The sequence below is a fragment of the Mesoplodon mirus genome (genome assembly GCF_964341445.2).
Source record: "Mesoplodon mirus genome assembly, chromosome: 1".
Taxonomy (NCBI): domain Eukaryota; kingdom Metazoa; phylum Chordata; class Mammalia; order Artiodactyla; family Ziphiidae; genus Mesoplodon; species Mesoplodon mirus.
The window spans coordinates 70,925,523-70,944,973 of NC_138976.1; the positions used below are offsets into that span (position 1 = coordinate 70,925,523).

The 19,451-nt window shown below is 35.6% G+C and overlaps 1 protein-coding gene across 7 annotated transcripts in view; it reads right to left on the reverse strand.

Moving 5' to 3' along the window:
• The window catches only part of RIC1 (RIC1 homolog, RAB6A GEF complex partner 1), a 141,917-nt gene that overhangs the window by 38,301 nt on the left and 84,165 nt on the right, over window positions 1-19,451 (reverse strand). For 5 of the 7 annotated variants that reach the window (XR_014293519.1, XM_082615392.1, XM_082615389.1 and 2 more), the window contains 4 exons: window positions 14,738-14,880; window positions 14,303-14,439; window positions 9,131-9,222; window positions 4,279-4,367 (listed from right to left, as the gene is read on the reverse strand). Coding sequence is in view for 6 of the 7 variants with exons in the window: in XM_082615392.1 (XP_082471518.1) it covers window positions 4,279-4,367; window positions 9,131-9,222; window positions 14,303-14,439; window positions 14,738-14,880 (461 nt within the window). In the remaining variant the exon portion in view is untranslated. The remainder of the gene's footprint in view (window positions 1-4,278; window positions 4,368-9,130; window positions 9,223-14,302; window positions 14,440-14,737; window positions 14,881-19,451) is intronic. The other 2 variants (XM_082615391.1, XM_082615390.1) reach the window with 2 other exon arrangements.

The following is a 19,451-nucleotide window of genomic DNA, read 5'->3' on the forward strand; positions in this document are numbered from 1 at the left end:
GGAAACACAAAAGACTCCGAATAGCCAAAGCAATCTTGAGAAAGAAAAATGGAGCTGGAGGAAAATCAAGTTCTCTGACTTCAAACTATATTACAAAGCTAGAGTAATCAAGACAGTTTGGTACTAGCACAAAAACAGAAATACAGATCAATGGTACAGGATAGAAAGCCCAGAGATAAACCCAGGCACATACTGTCACCTAATTTATGACAAAGGCGGCAAGAACATACAATGGAGAAAAGACAGCCTCTTCAATAAGTGGTGCCGGGAAAACTGGACAGCTACATGCAAAGGAATGGAATTAGAACACTACCTTAATACTATACACAAAAATAAACTCAAAATGGATTAAAGACCTAAATGTAAGACCGGACACTATAAAACCCTTAGAGGAAAACACAGGAAAAATACTCTTTGACATAAACCACAACAAGATCTTTTTTGACCCACCTCCTAGGGTAATGAAAATAAAAACAAAAATAAACAAATGGGACCTAATGAAACTTAAAAGCTTTTGCACAGCAAAGGAAACCATAAACCAGATGAAAAGACAACCCTCAGAATGGGAGAAAATATTTGCAAATGAAACAACTGACAAAGGATTAATCTCCAAAATATACAAGCAGCTCATGCAGATCAATATCCAAAAAAAAAAAAAAACCCAATCCAAAAAAGGGCAGAAGATCTAAATAGACATTTCTCCGAAGAAGATACACAGATGGCCAACAAACACATGAAAGGATGCTCAACATCACTAATCATTAGAGAGATGCAAATCAAAACTATAATGAGATATCATCTCACACCGGTCAGAATGGCCATCATCAAAAAATCTAGAAACAAATGCTGGAGAGGGTGTGGAGAAAAGGGAACCCTTTCGCACTGTTGGTGGGATGTAAATTGATATAGCCACTATGGAGAATAGTATGGAGGTTCCTTAAAAACCTAAAAACAGAACTACTATATGACCCAGCAATCCCACTACTGGGCATATACCCTGAGAAAATCATAATTCAAAAGGACACATGCACCCCAATGTTCACTGCAGTACTATTTACAATAGCCAGGATATGGAAACAACCTAAATGTCTAATGACAGATGAATGGATAAAGAAGATGTGGTACATACATACAATGGAATATTACTCAGCCATAAAAAGGAACGAAATTGGATCATTTGTAGAGATGTGGATGGACCTAGAGTCTGTCATACAGAATGAAGTGAACCAGAGAGAGAAAAACAAATATCGTATATTAATGCATATATGTAGAATCTAGAAAAATGGTACAGATGAACCTATTTGCAGGGCAGGAATAGAGACGTAGACATAGAGAACGGACATGTGGACACAGCGGGTGACAGGGAGGGTGGGACAAATTGGGAGATTAGGTTTGACATAAATACACTACTATGTGTAAAACAGATAGCTAGTGGGAACCTGCTGTATAGCACAGGGAGCTCAACTCAGTGCTCTGTGACAACCTAGGTGGGTGGGATGGGGGAGGTGGGAAGGAGAACCAAGTTGGGGGGGATATATGTATACATATAGCTGATTCACTTCATTGTACAAGAGAAACTAACACAACATTGTAAAGCAATTCTACTCCAATTAAAAAAAATTCTTATCAAAATAGAAAAAAATGCCCAATAAAGCCATATCAAATGACAAAACTAAACCAAACCAAACCAAAAAAATAAATAAATGGGAATATGTATAAGAAACCTCGTATCTTATTAGTGTACTTTACACATTTAAGAGCGAAATTTAAAACCAAACCAAGAAGAAACATACAAACTCAAATCAAAGCTTACAGAAATGTTATAAACAGTATTCCTATTAATCCCAAGTAAACATATATATACATATGTACATAATATGCATATCTATTTTCCAAGTATTATACACATATTAAAATCTAGTTGTAGAGATATACAATAAAATGTTAATGACAGTTAACCTAATCTTCAAGTGGCAGGAATATGGAAAATTTATCTAGCTGGTAACCTACCATATATATAGATTGTGATAATCTGCATAATGAGAAAACTGTAAAACGTAATCCAAAGGCCTTCTGTTACAGAGCTGAACTCTGAAGAAAGAAAGGAGAAAACTGAAAGTGAGTTTGGTTGAACTCTGAAGAAAGAAAGGAGAAAACTGAAAGTGAGTTTGGTTAGTGCTTGAATTAAGGCAGCCCAGGGGGCAGAGGTGTGAAGAGTGGGGAGTGGTGAGGTGAAAAAGGTTAGAAATATAGGGACAGAAGGTTGGAATGGGACCTAGCAATGACTAGGGAGTTGGGGTCTCACATCCTATACAAAGACAAGAAAGGAGTTTCAGGCCGGCGTGAGTCTGGGAATCAGAATGGAAGCCGCTGTGTCACGTAAGGACTCCTGCAGTGCTGCCACCTGTAAAAATCAGCCAGTGGAGCCAGAAAAACACACAGAAGCTTGTCTCTGTTCAAGATGCGGGACAGCACAAGTCTCCCTACATTTTAAGCAGTTTTTATAGTCTAAAGTTATATAACTCAAGAAGGCAGCACTCTCCCATAACAAAGACTGCAGGAGTGAGAGTTAGTAGATAACCAAAGGGAGAACTGGCATTCCAAGAACATGAGAAAAGGAAACAACCTAAAAAATTCAATACAGTGCTGTCAATCAATTGATAGAAGCAACGAGGAGAACTTCCTGAAATGATGATAAATGTTCTATATTTGCTTGGTCTAACAGACAGTCACTAGCTACATGTGGCTATTCAACATGAAACTAAGAAAAGTTTTAATTTTCTTTAATGTCAGTTAGTTTCATTTAAATAGCCACATGTGGCTGGTAGCTATTGTACTGCACATCACAACATTAGTATGGATAGAAAAATAAACAGATAAAAGGGTTAGAAAACACAATAAAAATACACAACATCCTGTTCTTCTCAGTTGCAGCAAAAAGTGTCCTTAGAAAAAAATATATGCAAGCCTTTAAAGGCTATGCAATAAGAATGATAAAAACTTAAGGAGCAAATTTCTGTTTCTGGCAGTATAGCGAAATGACACCTTGAATGACTCTCCACACTGAAACAACTAAAATGTTAAACAGAATACTTAAACACATCAAAATATCCAAAAATACTGGGAGGTAAGTGAGTGTACCAAGTGCTCTTGCCCTGAATTTTTCTGCCAAACCCTAGAGGCCTGACTTTTACATCTGATGAGTTACAGCATGTGAGGGACAGGAGATAAAGCTCAGAGCTTGGCCAAGGCAGGGAATCTAATAGAAGATACCCACGTAACGCTGGGACTACAAAGATTCCATGAACAAGGGAGAATGAGAAATAAACTCTACCACATGGAAGGTGAAAAAATAGCAAGGAACACTTCCCTGTTTTTGTCCATGGTATTGAATGGAAAATAAAGAAGTTCCCCCGAGAATCTGCAACCAGAAACCAGTCCTCAGTCTGATCTGTAATTTGTGTAACTTGTATGATTGAAAAAAATCTCAAACAGAGAATATAATGCAAAGGGTTCCAGACTGATGTAGTTTTCCCAGGTGATTGGAAGAAACAAACAGAAATCTTCTCTGGAAGAACTCAAATTCAATCTAGCTTTTTTACTTTCCTGATCAAAAAGTATATAGATGCCTTCTTTCCTCCTTTCCTCTTGACTCAAATGCAGAAGTAATGCTTGGAGCTCAGAAGCTACCCTGTGATCATGACAGAAAGGCCAAATGAATGCCAACAGCAGCTTACCTTTGGATTTCTTGCTATTACAGAAAATCAATCCTATTTGTTTAAGCAACAGTAAGTTGGGTTTTCTGTTAGTTTCATTCAAAAATATTTCCAGTGATACAGACTTTAGACTTACACCTGTGGACAGGATTCACTCAACAGTCACTAAGGGGGTTCAGAAAGAGACTTTCTGGTTTGTTTACTGCTGTGTAACCAGCATTTAGAACAGTGTGTGGCCTATAGTATGTACTCAATAATTATTTGTTGAATAATGAATAAATGGAATTGGAAGGCATACAATAACAGAGGCGATGAAATCAGGCAAGAGTCTAAAGCAAAACCCAGACAAGGAATATAGGGGCTAAAACTAAGTGAGGATAGAGAAAACTAAATGAAGAGGTATCCCAGGAGCCTCTAGTTACACAGAAATCCTTGGGTCAGAGAGAATGTTGTTACATATCTTAACAATATTTGGCCTTTGGCCTCCATCATTTAATTTAAAACCTCATGACACATATTACCTTTAATTAAGAAGAAAAGAAAAAAAAAGAAGAGGACTCACCAGGATATTGTTTTGCTGTTAACTCTAGTTTATGAGATAGTAGCATGGCTCCAGTGGTGTTATCTATTGTATAAACCTGTACAGAACCACTGTAAAAATCAAAAAGACTTTTAGTGTAAAAATACAAATATAAAAAAACATGACTATGGGAGATATTATGTTCTGCTGATAGGGGTGTAAACAAGAACAAAACCATTTTGTAAATAATTTGCAGTCATCTCTTAAATTTAAACAAATGCATATTCTGTAATCTAGCAATTTCACCTACAGATATACCCCCAAAATATCCTTGTCTTTGAGACATGTATAATGTTCATTATAGTACTGGGAATAAGTGCAAAGAAATGGAAACAATCTGCATGTCCAGCAATAAGAGAAAGGAAAGAGACACTGTGGTATATTTACATAATAGTATACCATATAGCACTGAAAATGAATTTTTGTCATGTGCATTAAAATGGACAGCATATCTACCTACCCACCCATCTATATATCTATATAAATAGTATAATTCTGTTTCTATACTGTGAAAAACATTCAAAACATAGTTAAATACATTTGTGGTAAAAATACAACCAAGACCTAATGTACACAGATTCCAGACTAGTAACTGCCCTGGTGGAGAAAGGGGAATATTAAAGGACAGAGACAAGCAGGGGCTACATCAGTGCAGTACTGGAAACTTTCAGAAATCTTCATTTTGTTATTTTTTACCTTATATTATCTTTTGTATGTATACACATAATACATACTCTTATGTATATGGTAAGTATCATTATTCCATTAAAAAATCTTTACAAGAGTCAAACTTACAAAGGGCCAGAAACCAAAACAAAGAATCTGTATATTACATCTAAGCTATATTTCAAAATTGAACTATAATGATCACAAAAAATATTATTTCTGCTTACAGAGCTATTCTCAGATCGAAAATTTAACATAAATGTTGTTTTAAAAATAATTTAAATCCAAGGCTGCTTCTGCACACATCAGGATGACACTAGCTTACTGCCAGAATGTCTGACCCTTATCTGTACTCCTTCAAGGTAGAAGTCAAATGATCTCCTCACAGCAGCTTTGATCAGTTTCCAGCCAGGCCCCACTCTTCTCAAGGATCAGAATGGGGACTAAATAAAATACCTCCAATAATAGGCCACTTGAAGTTATCCCACAGCTCACTGATGCTCTGTTTTTAAATTCTTTTTTTCTGTGTTTCATTTTGCATCATTTCTCTTGTTGTGTTCTTCAAGTTTATTAATCTTTTCTTCTGTAATGTTTGATTTGGGTCTTTTATCTTCCATATTTCAGCTCAATACTCAAAAGAAACCCTCTACAGCTCTCTGGAGTTCTCTCTTTGTGCCACTCTCTCCTCTGATGTCTGGCCTGTGAGCCCCAGCTGCTTTCGTCTCCCAGACTCTCATTTCCTTTCCACACACTCAACCCAGGGAATCTGCCAGGCCCTGTCTCTCCATCCTTGTGCTGGAAATTCTCTCAAAGTAATTGAAGCTAGGGCAGTTGAAGAGTTTTCTTATTTAGTTTCTCATCTTTCAGGGATCACTATCCTTTGTTGCCTGATGTCCTATGTCTTGAATTCAAAATACTTGTTTCATATTTTTGTCCATTTTCTTGGCTGTTTTAGGTAGGAGAGAAAATCTGATCTGTTACTCTAACTTAGTCAGAAGCCAAATGCCTGGAACAGATATCTATCCAGACTACCTGCCCAATTAGATACCTTGCTGAAAGACAGCACTGAGTGGCTAGCAGGTATTTACTTGTTTTTGCTTTGCATCTAACTGTCAAGTGCTAACTCAGGGTTGCTGAACTCTAACAAGTCAGTGAGGAGTCCAGATATTTCTAATATAAGAAGTAGGTGCTATGTCAATAGTTACAAAAGACTGACAATTAACGTTTTAAGTATTTATAGTGCCTATATTACTTCAATTATTTTTCTTTCCATTTCTCATAAGCCCACCATAAAAGAAAAATATATTTCATTAAAAAGATACTACTTACTAATCTCAAAGCAAAAAACATATCTCTATAATAGATATATATATATATGGCTATTACCACCGTAAGTAATCAAATTTAGCATCATCAGTACTGAGACCACTCAATGCTATTGCTGCATGATGCCATAGGAAGTACAAAACACCTATGACAAAAATGTTTAACCAGAATCTAATCAAACCTTTAAATATAAGGGGAAGAATTCGGCTGTAAACTGTCATCCTAAAAGAAAGCTGGCTTCTTACAGAACTCTAATAAGGTGTTCAAGTCAATTAACCCTGCTAAGTACTGGCAGATAAGGGCTAGAAGCCACTAGGTCAGTTATGTCACATAGCTATAATCACAAAACTTTCACCCCAACCCACGATCATGCCATAAGAAGGGCTGATCCTCTCCCAATTCATGAAAACTGAGGTAACTAAAAGACTGAAGGCCAAGATTCTACCTTCATTATCCTGGAAGAAGGGCTAGAATCCTGGCTTCTAAAATCTGGCCTTGCTAGACCCCTGGGTGCTAGCCCTGAATGTAGGTGATGTAGAACTGCACACCCACCACTGTTCCCGTCTCTGTCAGTTTCCTCTAAATGCTGATGTGAGCTTCCTACTCATTTGACTATACTGGCTCAATAAGAACCACCTTCAAGGTTCAAACAGGTGTTCCAGAAACTAATTAAATGCCATTATGAGAAAACAATGAGACACATTTAGAATGTAGGATATTCTATAAACAACTGACCTAGACTCAAAGAAAAGTTAAGTCATAAAAATAAGAAAAAAGATACAAGGATTTTTATAGGCAAAAGGTAACTAAAGAGAAATAATAACCAAATATAATTCATGAATTTTGAATGATTCTGATTGAAACAAAAGAGATAAAGGAAATTTGGTGACAACTGGGTTAGTCTGAATATGAATTCAGTATTAGATCTTATTGGGGATTTATCATTAATTTTCCCATGTGTTTGACTAAAGACGATGCATTTATGTAAGAGAATGTCTCCTTTTTTGGAAACCAAGAAATAATGTAAATGTCCTTTAACAGGAAATCAGATAAATTATGATATATTCATACACCAAAACACTACTTATAAATCAAGCCCAAATAAATGATTTCAGTTACTGGCAAGTAAGATGGATGAATTCACAATGTTGACTGAAAGAATCAAGACACAAAACATAGAATATGATTCTATTTATATAAAGTTCAAGATTCAGTAAAACTAAATTATGCTTTTTAGGAATGCATACGTGAGTGGTAAAACTGTAAAAAAAAAAAAAGGAAATGATTATCATGAAAGACAAAATTGGTTACCTTTAAGTGTTAAGGAGGGGATGGGAGTCATGATTAGAAAGTGGCAGGAGTAAAACTTATATGGGCTGGCAATGTTCTATTTCTTGACTGAATTGTGAAAAGATGGATGTTTGTATTATAATTATTTGTAAAACTGTGAATATTTGGATTATGCACTTTCCTGTTTGTTTTTATGTTACAATATGAAAGTTAAAAAGGATATTATAAACTCTATGCCAATAAATTTGACAGTGTATATGAAAGAAACCAATTCCTAGAAAAATACAACCTGCCAAAATGACTAAGAGACAAAAAATCTAAATCTTCTTCAGTCTATTTTAAAACTGAATTGAATTAGTAATCAAGAAAATTCTAGGCTCAGGTGGCTTCACTGACAAATTCAGCCACACACTCAAAGATGAACAAAGTAGGGAAAGAGAGAAATCCTTCCTCAACTTGTCTTATGAGACAAGCATAACCTTGGTTAACCAGGAGAGAGAGAGAAAAAAAAAAAAAAAACTATAGCAAACTGTACTCATAAACATAGATTTAAAAATTCTAAACAAAATGTGACCAAATCAAATCCATGATGATGAAGAAAAATACGCTTCCCTTTTCTCCTTACACTAAGTTAAATTTACTTTCTACATTTATCTCCTCAGTGAGAAGCAATGTGTTGAGGATAAGGATTCCCTAGTTCACAAACAGATTATTGACAATGTAATGACGGCAGTGATTTATAACACTATCAGTGTATTACTTATACTGATAGAAATATTTTGATTCTTACCTTGATGTAGCTGGAAACTATATTAGATATTATGTTCTACAGAACCACTAAGTCACATTTTGAGGTCAAAATGGAATTTTATATTTAAGAAAGAGTTTTGAAAACTAAAAAGCACTATACACATTTTAAGGCATTACTCTCAGCATCTGATATAATCTTTTTATTTGAGTTAAAACATAAAGCTCAAAAAAGTCAGGTATATTTGTTGTTTTCTAACGTATCCCAAGTGCTTTGAATGGTGCCTGGCACATGGCAGACACAAATATATTTGTTGAATGAATAATTTGTATTCAGTTTTACTTCTAAAACGTGAATTATTTGAATTAAAGCAAGAAATTGATTTTATGTATAAGCTTTAAATTTGCTTGTTAACTAAGGCACACCCACTAATTCAAAGGCAAGTCAACACTGATGTCTTAAAAAGAAAGAATTGTTTCCAAAAAAGGAAAACATTCTTCCTGATCTTCTTTTAAACAATAAAGAACCTAAATTTTAACTGATTTAATCTTCTTAACTTGTGACTCAATTTCCTACCACTGAAAAAAAGCTCACTTTTACAAACTTAAACAATCTCCAAAATCTGCCCTTTAGATTTGTTTGCTTCTATCTATTAAAATGCTTTTAAATTTTATATTAAGGCTGATTCATAAATTATGAAAGGCACAATAAAGTTCATAAGTGTGTTAAGAATATCTTACGGTTTAAAAAAAACCCATTATTTTTGGCAGTAAGTCTTAAAATGCAGACATCTATATCAATTACCTCGCACAGCCAAACGCCATCAGTCGATACTTGTTATTTACTGCTACACAAGTTCCATCAACAACATCTTGTGGCCAAACTCCATGAAGCTGCTAAAATTAAGAAAAATAGTTAAGATTTAAAGCATGTTCCCCAAATATACTTTTATCAATATAATTCTCCTTCAATAAACATAGTTTTATAAGGCTTTATATGGTTCTTTATATGGTTTGATCTGGACAGGAAAACATCCCATCAGAACTACCATCTGGATTTTCTCCCTTAAAAACCTCAATTTCATTAACTGGTTCAATAAATATTCCCAAGTAAGCTCAGTCCAGTGCTAATCTATTCATAAACACTAAAAAATGGATAACTGACATCTAAATTCAAATTAAATGAAGACGACTTTCCTATTAAAATGTAAACCTCTTGATGGTAGAAACTGCATCTAATTTGCTCACTATTATTATTCTTGTCACCTAGCACATAGTGTTGAACTTTTCTGATCAATCGAAAATGGTTGATTTTATTTCGTCTATCCTTTAGAAGTGATTAATGATTTGTCAATTGCTTACTATTCTCTATTACTCCTTTGCTTTATAGTACAGTGGTTAGTAGCATGGTAACTGGCAGCCTGACATAACACCTCAGATCTACTCCTGACTTGCTAAAATGATTATTTGACCTTTCCAAGCTTCAGTTTTCTTATCTGTAAATTACCTCTTAGAGTGTTGTGAAAATTAAATGAGAACTTACATATAAGTAACCCACTTAATACAATGCCTGGAATTCAACAAATTAAGCTTCAATAAATGAATGATATTAAGCTTTATATGCTACTTAATTCTGAATACAGACACAGAATAGATTCAGCTCCCTTGTCTGTTTTTATTTGTCAAATCAAGGGCATCCTAGATCACAAATTTCTAAGGCAAAGGTCATGATGACTGTTAGTTTAGTAAGCACAAAAATCAGCACACTACAATACAGCACTTTATTTCTGGATTATCACGATAGTAAAATTAGATGATCCAATATAATTAAACTGTTTGATACATAATACTATAGATTTTATTTAATTCCTAAATAAACTATAGAATCTACTACCTAAATATGGAATATTTACTTTTTTGTAGGAATTTTATTTATTCTTCAGTTTTAATAATAAAACTAGACATTATTTTAGTTAACAAAAATGGCAAAGACAGCATTGAGCACTATTTCTTTGGACAGCTGCCTAGACTGAAATTCGTTTATTCATCCCTGTAACAAAAATTTTCCAGGTGCCTACTATTCACCAGGTACTGCTCTAGGTGCCAAGGATACTGCAGAAATTCAAACATACCAAAATCCCTAGCTATATCCCTGCTTTACATTTGTTAAGAGACTGACAAGTTTAAAAAATTGTACAGTATCACATGGGAGGTTAGTAAATGTTACAGAAAAAAATAATAAAACAATTAAGGAAAAGAGAGTATATGGGGGAAGGATGCAATATTAAAAGGTCTTCCCTATGAAGGTGCCTCTTGAGGAAAGTACTTTAGGAGATAGAGCAGTAGAAAGGCCCTGTCACAGTAGCATTTCTGGCATGTTCAAAGAACATCAAAGAGGCCTGTGCAGATGGAGTAGAGTGGAGTGGAATGGGGGAAGGAGAAGGAATAAATGAGGTAACAGATGAAATAGGGGGCCAGATTTATAGGGCTTTGAAAGTCACCATAAGAACTTTGGCTTTTTCTCCAATTCATATATGGGGAGCCATTTGGAGTGTCTTTAATTTTTTTTAACCCTTTCTATTATGAATTATAATACATTAGAGAAAAATACAAAAGCAGAAATGTACATCACAATAATATCACAAAGTAAACACTTGTGAAATTACCACTCAGGCTAGGAATTACCAGTACCCACAAGTCCCCCAACAGTGTCACTCCTGATCAATATTATCCTCACCTCTACCACAAAAGAAACAACATCCAGACTTACATAGTAATCACTTCCTTCTTTTCCTTTAAACCATTAACACTTAAACATGCGTCCACACAGAACTGATTCAGAGCTGCCTATGTTTTTTGTTTTCCTTCAATTTTATGTAAAATAGAATCATAGCATGTACTCTTTTGTGTCTAGCCGCTTCCACTAAACATGTTTGTGAGATTCATCCATGTGTTGCATACAGCCTTGTTTGTTCATGCTCATTGTCATGTCAAACACTGGGCTTTTAGCTCACTGGGCCTCTGGCCTCCCCTAACCAGTCTTGTTAGCTCTTTTCTTTTTAGCTCTCCAAAGCTGTTAAGCACATTCAAAAAATATTTTTCCTCCAGCTCTTTTAGTTGTCCTCAGCAGGTTTTGTCCTAAATATCTTGTCCTACTGAAGGGTTCTGAGCAGAGGAGTGGCATAATCTGACATATTTTAATACATTTGCTAACTGTATTAAACAGTGCCAAACAGGGGACTTCCCTGGCAGTCCAGTGGTTAAGACTCCACGCTTCCACTGCAGGGGGCGTGGGTTCGATCCCTGGTCAGGGAACTAAGATCCCGCATTACTGCTCGGCACAGCCAAAAAAAAAAAAAAAAAAAAAGCAGTGCCAAACAGGATTTTTATCAAGTGCTTAAATAATGTCTGATATAAATATGGCATTAGTGTATTTCCCAATTACCAGTAATAGATATGTATTATTTTCTTGTAATTTATATTTTCTACTTATAACTTATTTAATAATGTTTCATCTACTTTTCATTATTTTAAGTCCTTAATTTACTAGAAAACTTTCTTTAACCAGATACTAATACAAGCTGATATTCAGAAATGAGTCACTCACTTTCCAGCTCTAATATTTTTGTTTTCAGTAAAAACATTTAAATACCAAACATATGTCAACAAAATGAAGAGGCAATCTACTGAATGGGAGAAAATATTTGCAAATCATATATGTGAGAAAAGATTGTATCCAAAATATATAAAAAACTCATACATTTAATAGTAAAAAAATTCTGATTAAAAAATGGGCAGATGATCTGCATAGACATTTCTCCAAAGAACACACAGAGAGAGCCAAAAAGTACCTGACAAGATGCTCAACATCACTAACACCAGGGAAATGCAAATCAAAACCACAATGAGGTATCACCTCATACCTGTCAGAATGGCTATTATCAAAAAGACAAGAAATAATAAGTGTTGGGAGGATGTGGAGAAAAGGGAACCCTTGTGCACTGTTGATGGGAATGTAAATTGGTATGCCACTACAGAAAACAGTATGGAACTTCCTCAAAAAAGTAAAGTTAGAACAACCATATAATCCAACAATTCCACTTCTGGGTATTTATCCAAAAAAAAAGAAGAAGAAAAGAAAACACTAACTTGAAAAGAAAACTGTACCCCCATGTTCAATGCAGCATTATTTACAATAGCCAATATATGGAAACATCTAAGTGCCCACTGATGGATGAATGGATAAAGAAAATTTGGTACACACACACACACACACACACACACACACACACGAATATACAGGTGACCCTTACAACATGGCGGTTAGGGGCACCTACCCCCGGCACATACAACTTTACAGTTGGCCCTCCAGATGGTTCCGCATCTGTTGATTCAATCAATCGCAGATTGTAGAGTATTGTAGTATGTATTTACTGAAAAAAAACCCAGATGTGGGTGGACCTGCACAGTTCAAACCTATGTTGTTCAAGGGTCAACTATATTATTTAGCCATAAAGAAGAATGAAATCTTGCCTTTTGCAACAGCATAGATGGACCTTGAGGGCATTATGCTGAGTGAAATAAATCAGACAGAAAGCTGATACCATATAGAAAAATATGCCCTTGAAAACTTAAAATCCTTTCCATTAAACAGACTGAACATGAATATTTAGCTTCTCTGACTCCTAAAACCCAACTTTTATAACAGAAAAGATTTTTTTCAAAAAGCGTATGCTGGCAAGGACAAAGAATGGGAGAGGAGGTGGTATGAGAAAATTCTGGAAGCTGGGAAGCAAGTGGATGAGTAGAATCCTTAACTAGCAGTAATGATGTTGAAAAACAGCCACATTTACATTGTAAGGTACACAAAAGGCCTGGGAATTTAAATGTCTCTCAAAAGCTGAACTAAAAGCAGTAGGATTGGTTTAAAGCCTGTTTAATCAGTAGCTGGGACTGCCTACCTCCCAGTCTGAGAAGCTAAGAAATATCCCACCTCCACTCCAATAGAAAACTGGAGTTTTTCTTTAGAGAAAAACAAAAAAAAATCTCAGTGGTCTCTAGACCACACCAAAAATAGGGATACATGGGAGTTTACATCCTGAATTTGGACCCTCTAGTCTAACTCTTCCATAACTCAAATCCCAAAATACTGGGCCAGCCAGGTACGTATTCTCTGAGAAAGACTGCAGGACTCTTCTCCCACAGACACTGGATACGGAGCAGGGAGGAAAAGAAATAACCCAGTTAGCTCACCCTATGATGAAGATCACAGTCAACCAAACCCACCAAAGCCCACACAGCCTTCAGTGAATCCAAATTCTTATTCTGGGTCTCTGTCACAGCAACCAAATTCATATATTAATGAATCAAATATTAATTAACCATTAACTCTGAAAGGATCTAAAAATAAAGGAATATAGGAAATCCACAGGATGATAATGATGGACAGCCTAAAAATCAACTGTGTTAAATAGGTATGTAGAGTAAGCAATCGTCCAGAAGGCTCCAAGAGAAATTTATTCAAGAAGATGAAATGGATACTAATATAATCAAAATCACAATAACTATATTGCAAAGATGGGAAGAACTTACAGATGGGGTGGGGGAACAGGGAAGAGGGAAGCACATGGTCATTTTCCACAATGGAAAATCAATGAACACAGCCTAAAAACTAAAAATTACAGGAAATACTCAGAGCAGTGGAGATAAATAGCAAAATCACCAGTGAAGGAATAAAAAGTAGTTGCCTCTGAGAATGAAAACGGCATGAAGAGAACAAGCAGGAGGAAAGGAACTATCATTTTTCATTAACACGTCAACAGAATTGTCTACTTACACTATTTATATGTATAGTTTTGATTAAAAAATTAACAACCCCTAAAATCTTAAATAAGGAAAATAGGGGAGGGGTTTAATAAAGACTAAAATTAATAAATACAAAATTAAAAAATAAACATTCCAAGTAAATAAGTCATACCTCTGCAGTAAATCTACTTGACACTGGTGTGATAAATCCAACTTTACCATCATTAAACACAACAGCAAACCCATCAAGTGTGGCACAGTATTCCATGTCTCTAATGTGCACATCTGCAAAGCCCAGGAATGAACCTGCTGATGAAAAAAAAAGTACATGAAATATGAATATAAATATAGTAAATTAATTCCCTTATATTTTTGCTTGCAGACCATATAAGGACAGTTACAAGGGCAAACATAATGACCTAACAACACTAAACAATTGAACTACTCCTTCCTACTCTCTCTCTCTCTCACACACACACACACACCCTCCTCCCTCGCATAATTAATTCCAAAGTAGAAAAACCAATGTTCATCCATAAAAAATATCTAACTAGTTTATATAAAATATTAAACATCTGGTTCTGTCTCATGAAAAAAGTGTAACTACCTCTAGATGACTGGAGGTCTACTGAAAAGGGTACTGTACAAAGATTAATAGCTTTCCTCCCATTTGTCATTCCTTCCCAGTGAATAAGATGAAGAAGTCCATCAGAAGTAGCAACCAGGAGATCTTCCAGCACAGACTGCAAACTGTAGAGAAGTAAGCAATTTAGAATCAATTTCCTTTTAAGAAAAGCATATTGGGAAAGCAATGAATATGAGTATAACTGCTCTGGAGAATATTCATGCCAAGATCATAAAACCACTTACAAAACTGCCATTTATCTACAATTTAGCTATATATCAGCTTTATCTATATATAATTCAATCTAGAATCAGAAATTCTGAAAAAAATGAAAGACCACGCATTGCTGTAGTCACAAACCTGATGAATTATGTTTAAAAACTAGATGTACTGAAACAGCAGGTTAGAAGATGGAAGGATAAGTGACAGCTGACAAGAAAGGAAAGAGACAGAGAAACCATGAAAAGAACTAATGACAGAATGACAATCCGGAGACATGGAGTGTAGAGGTAACAATCCTCTAATCCTGTCCAACAGAACTTTCACCAGTAATGGAAACGTTCTGTACCTGTACTATCCAACACGGTAGCCATTAGCCACATGCGGCGATTGTACACTTGTAACATGGCTAGTGTGACAGAAGACCTAAATTTTAAATTCTGTTTATCTGTAATTTACATTTAAATCACTTCATTTGACTAGTGGCTACTGTAGTGGAGAACATAGTTCTAGACCACAGTATTTCTAGGGTATCAAAGAATCTCACATTGTGCAACCATTCAACAAACATTTAATTAAGCCTGAGCTCTGTGACAGGCACTATGCTGGGCTGGAGATTCAGAGGTGAACAAAATAGTTTCTCCCTGCAGAAGACCTCTCAGTTGACTAAGTAGTGAAAAGTAATTATGTAGTATGATCTCAGCACTTATTGATACTTGCAAAGAGATTTAACAATTACGACTGCATGGCAATAAATGCCTAATTTGTTTACTCCTATAATGCCAAGCCCCTAGGGCAGTGTTAGTTACATATGGTACCAAATGTTTGTGGGAGGAAGGTCAAGAGGGAAGGGGAATCCAAAAGTGAGGCTACAAAGATAATGGCAGAGAGAAAGAAAGAGAACCAGTGGAAACTGCTATCAAGAAAGCCAAGGGAATAAGATAGACTTAAGAAAGGGTACTCAAAAGAGTATCAAATGCTGTAAAAAAAAATTTAAGAAAGAATGAAAAATGTAATGTCTATTTATATACTCTATTATGTACTGTTAAATTTCCTTTCATACTTAAGAAGTTAAGAGTCTATTTCAGAAATATTTTAATCCATAATGGTGAAAAGAACATTTTTAATGTTTTCTTTAACTTTTAATTCTTTGGAAAGTTGAGTTCAATGACTTATTCCACCATATATTTCAGATAATGAAGAATTTACTGTACTTTCTTCCCAACTATAAAAATATTAAAAAAGATAAGAATAACATGTCCCCTTACTGAGCTCCATCTCTTGAACTTCAGAGCATTTGCAGTCAACTACAATTCCCAGTTTAACAAAAGTTCATCTTTTAAAATATTATATATTCTTTTACTTCAAATTTATATTTTAATGGTAAAATTTCTGTGTAGCATGTGGTGGCTAGAATATAAAAACTTTGTTTTAGACCTGATACAAGAGAGGCAATTTAGTGGAGTCATTGGTTTACCAGTGATTTTCATTCAGCAGGAGTCAGCCTCGGTTTTTTCAAACCACATTCTCCCTCTCCCCAGCTTGTATCTCCCTGGAAGAATCACTACATATGACGATTAGGAACAAGATCAAGGTTACCCTCCAGTAATTTAATTGCCTGCTAGGCAAAACTCAACACTCCTCTGACAAAGTTAACAGAATTCAGAATCTCTACACCATCATCATCCACAGTACTGTGATAAAAAATGACCAGATGTCTGAATAAACAGGAAAATGTGACCCAGAGTCGAGAAAAATCCATCAATGTAAATAGACTCATAAACAATCCTGACGTTGGAATTAACAAATAACTGTGACAAAAATGATAAACAATCTATAAAAAATAGATCCTCCTCGTTTAATTGAAAGTAAACAAACTTTCAATTAAAGGCTGATATCAGATGTTAAAGTACTGAATATTTCCATGAAGTTTAGTAAATAGGCCTTGTTTCAAGTCACCCACGGGTCTGTCCCCACTGATTCCCATTCTCACAAAGATTTAAGAACTAAAGGATTAATTCTTGCTACCTGGGAGATGTTAGGACCCTGTACCAATAATTTATATCCTATGTCTTCATATGTTGTACTGATTTTTATTGAAAATCACCCCTGCGTGTAAGTACACATAAAATACACATAAAGATACTCTAAGTTATGCCCTTAGAGAGCCTCTACAATCACTGACTTATATGGGCTTTATTAACAGCTATGTGGTATACCAGAGGTGTTTGTTATTGCTGTTGTTGTTTAATTTAGGACCTTAGATGTAGAATAATAGGATTTGGGGAGGTGAATAATAGGATTTTGGAATCTGATTAATCAAATATTCTTAATATAAAATGAATAATTCATAATTACAGATTCTCAAATATGTAAATATGTTTAATACCTAATTAACATTAGATACTATATATACTACATGGGTCTTTCTAAGTGCCTGGGAAGAAGGAAGATAATAAACTGTAGTATTTATTAGTATTAGTTAGAAATAGACTAAGAGTTTTAATTATAAATTATATCAGTACTTTTTTCTTTTTAAAAAAATTTTATTTAATTAATTAATTTATTTTTGGTTGTGCTGAGTCTTAGTTGCAGCCGGCGGGCTCCTTAGTTGTGGCATGGGAACTCCTAGTTGCGGCATGCATGTGGGATCTAGTTCCCTGACCAGGGATCAAACCGCATCCTCCGCATTGGGAGGCGAATTCTTAACCACTGCACCACCGGGAAGTCCCAGTACTTTTTAACTTTCTATATATTCTCTATCCTCAATTAATAACAAGGTGTAGATGCTTAACATTAATCCAATTCTTTCTTCAATCAAAAATTAAAAGATGGCAGACTCTTGCAATCTTATGCCTATAAGCAACAGCATAATCATTGTCCCTAACTTTATTTAACTAATGTTTGGTAGTGGGAAGGAAAACAGTTGATTTAAAGGCCAAGTTTCATGCCCCCTCACTCAATTCAGAAGTATATAGGAATTCTCCAATCAAATTTCCAGGAGGTACATGTTACAGGTGCTAAATAATAACACTGCTCTGAAATGCAATTATTTTACTGAAGTTCTGAGAGAAAATGAGATATTTCCAATCATCTAAATTAGTAGATTAAAAACTAGCACCTGACAAGTTAAACTTGTACAAGACAGCAGGAATTCTTTTTTTAAAGGTTCTTTTTCTATCCCATATCCATGAACCACACAGTTTTTGCCACCAGGTGGAGGTAGAAAGCCATACTTGTACAGTTCCATCCAGCTTGGAACCCAGACATTCAAAATTCCTTACACAAGTTACACTCTTGAAAAGGATCTCTATTCTGAAATAAAATCTGAGATAAAGAGTAACCTGAACTCAATCTCCTGTAGCCCTGATCACATTTAAACAAATAAAAACAACAACAAAAAGGCATTCTTTTTCTCTGAGGAGACTTAAAAAAAAGATAGATTAAACAAGGCAAGACAATAGCCAGCCACTTGTATACTATTCTATTTAAAATGTTCTAGTATCTGTACTGTATTCTAACAAGAGAAATGATGAAGGAAGCCTTTCGTTAGAACTGTGAATCAGAAGAATTTAAGAAACATATGTATTACATTCAGATAGTTGAATATATTCACGTATTGTATCCATATAGGTCAACACCTAATAAGACTACATAGTAGAAAGTCTTTTTTCCAAAACTGTCCCCCTAGCCACTCAGTTCTCATGCCCAGTTTCTTACGTATTCTTCCAGAACAACACATAAATTACCACCACCAGCTCGCTTTAAAATAAAATAGTAGCATTTTTATGTACAGTATACCTCACTTTTTTTAACCCAACAACATATTTGGGAAGTTTTTTCAAGAAAAAGTGCCCTTGGGCTTCCCTGGTGGTGCAGTGGTTGAGAGTCCGCCTGCCAATGCAGGGAACACGGGTTCGTGCCCCGGTCCGGGAAGATCCCACATGCTGTGGAGCGGCTAGGCCCATAAGCCATGGCCACTGAGCCTGCGCATCTGGAGCCTGTGCTCCGCAACGGGAGAGGCCACAACAGTGAGAGGCTCGCGTACCACAAAAAAAAAAACAAAAGAAAAGAAAAAGTGCCTCAGTGTTTTTACAAATGCATATGAGTATCTTTTTAAGTAACATGTACTATGTTATACCATTCAAACAATTCTAGATCTTATCAAAAAATATAAATTTCTAAATAAAATTACAGTTGGTATACCCAAATTGTGGGCTTTACTACAGTAATTTAAGTATAATAATGTACCATCTGTAAAACTTTATTTTGTGTGTGTGTGTGTGTGTGTGGTACGCGGGCCTCTCACTGTTGTGGCCTCTCCCGTTGCGGAGCACAGGCTCCGGACGCACAGGCTCAGTGGCCATGGCTCACGGGCCCAGCCACTCCGCGGCATGTGGGATCTTCCCGGACCGGGGCACGAACCTGTGTCCCCTGCATCGGCAGGCGGACTCTCAACCACTGCGCCACCTGGGAA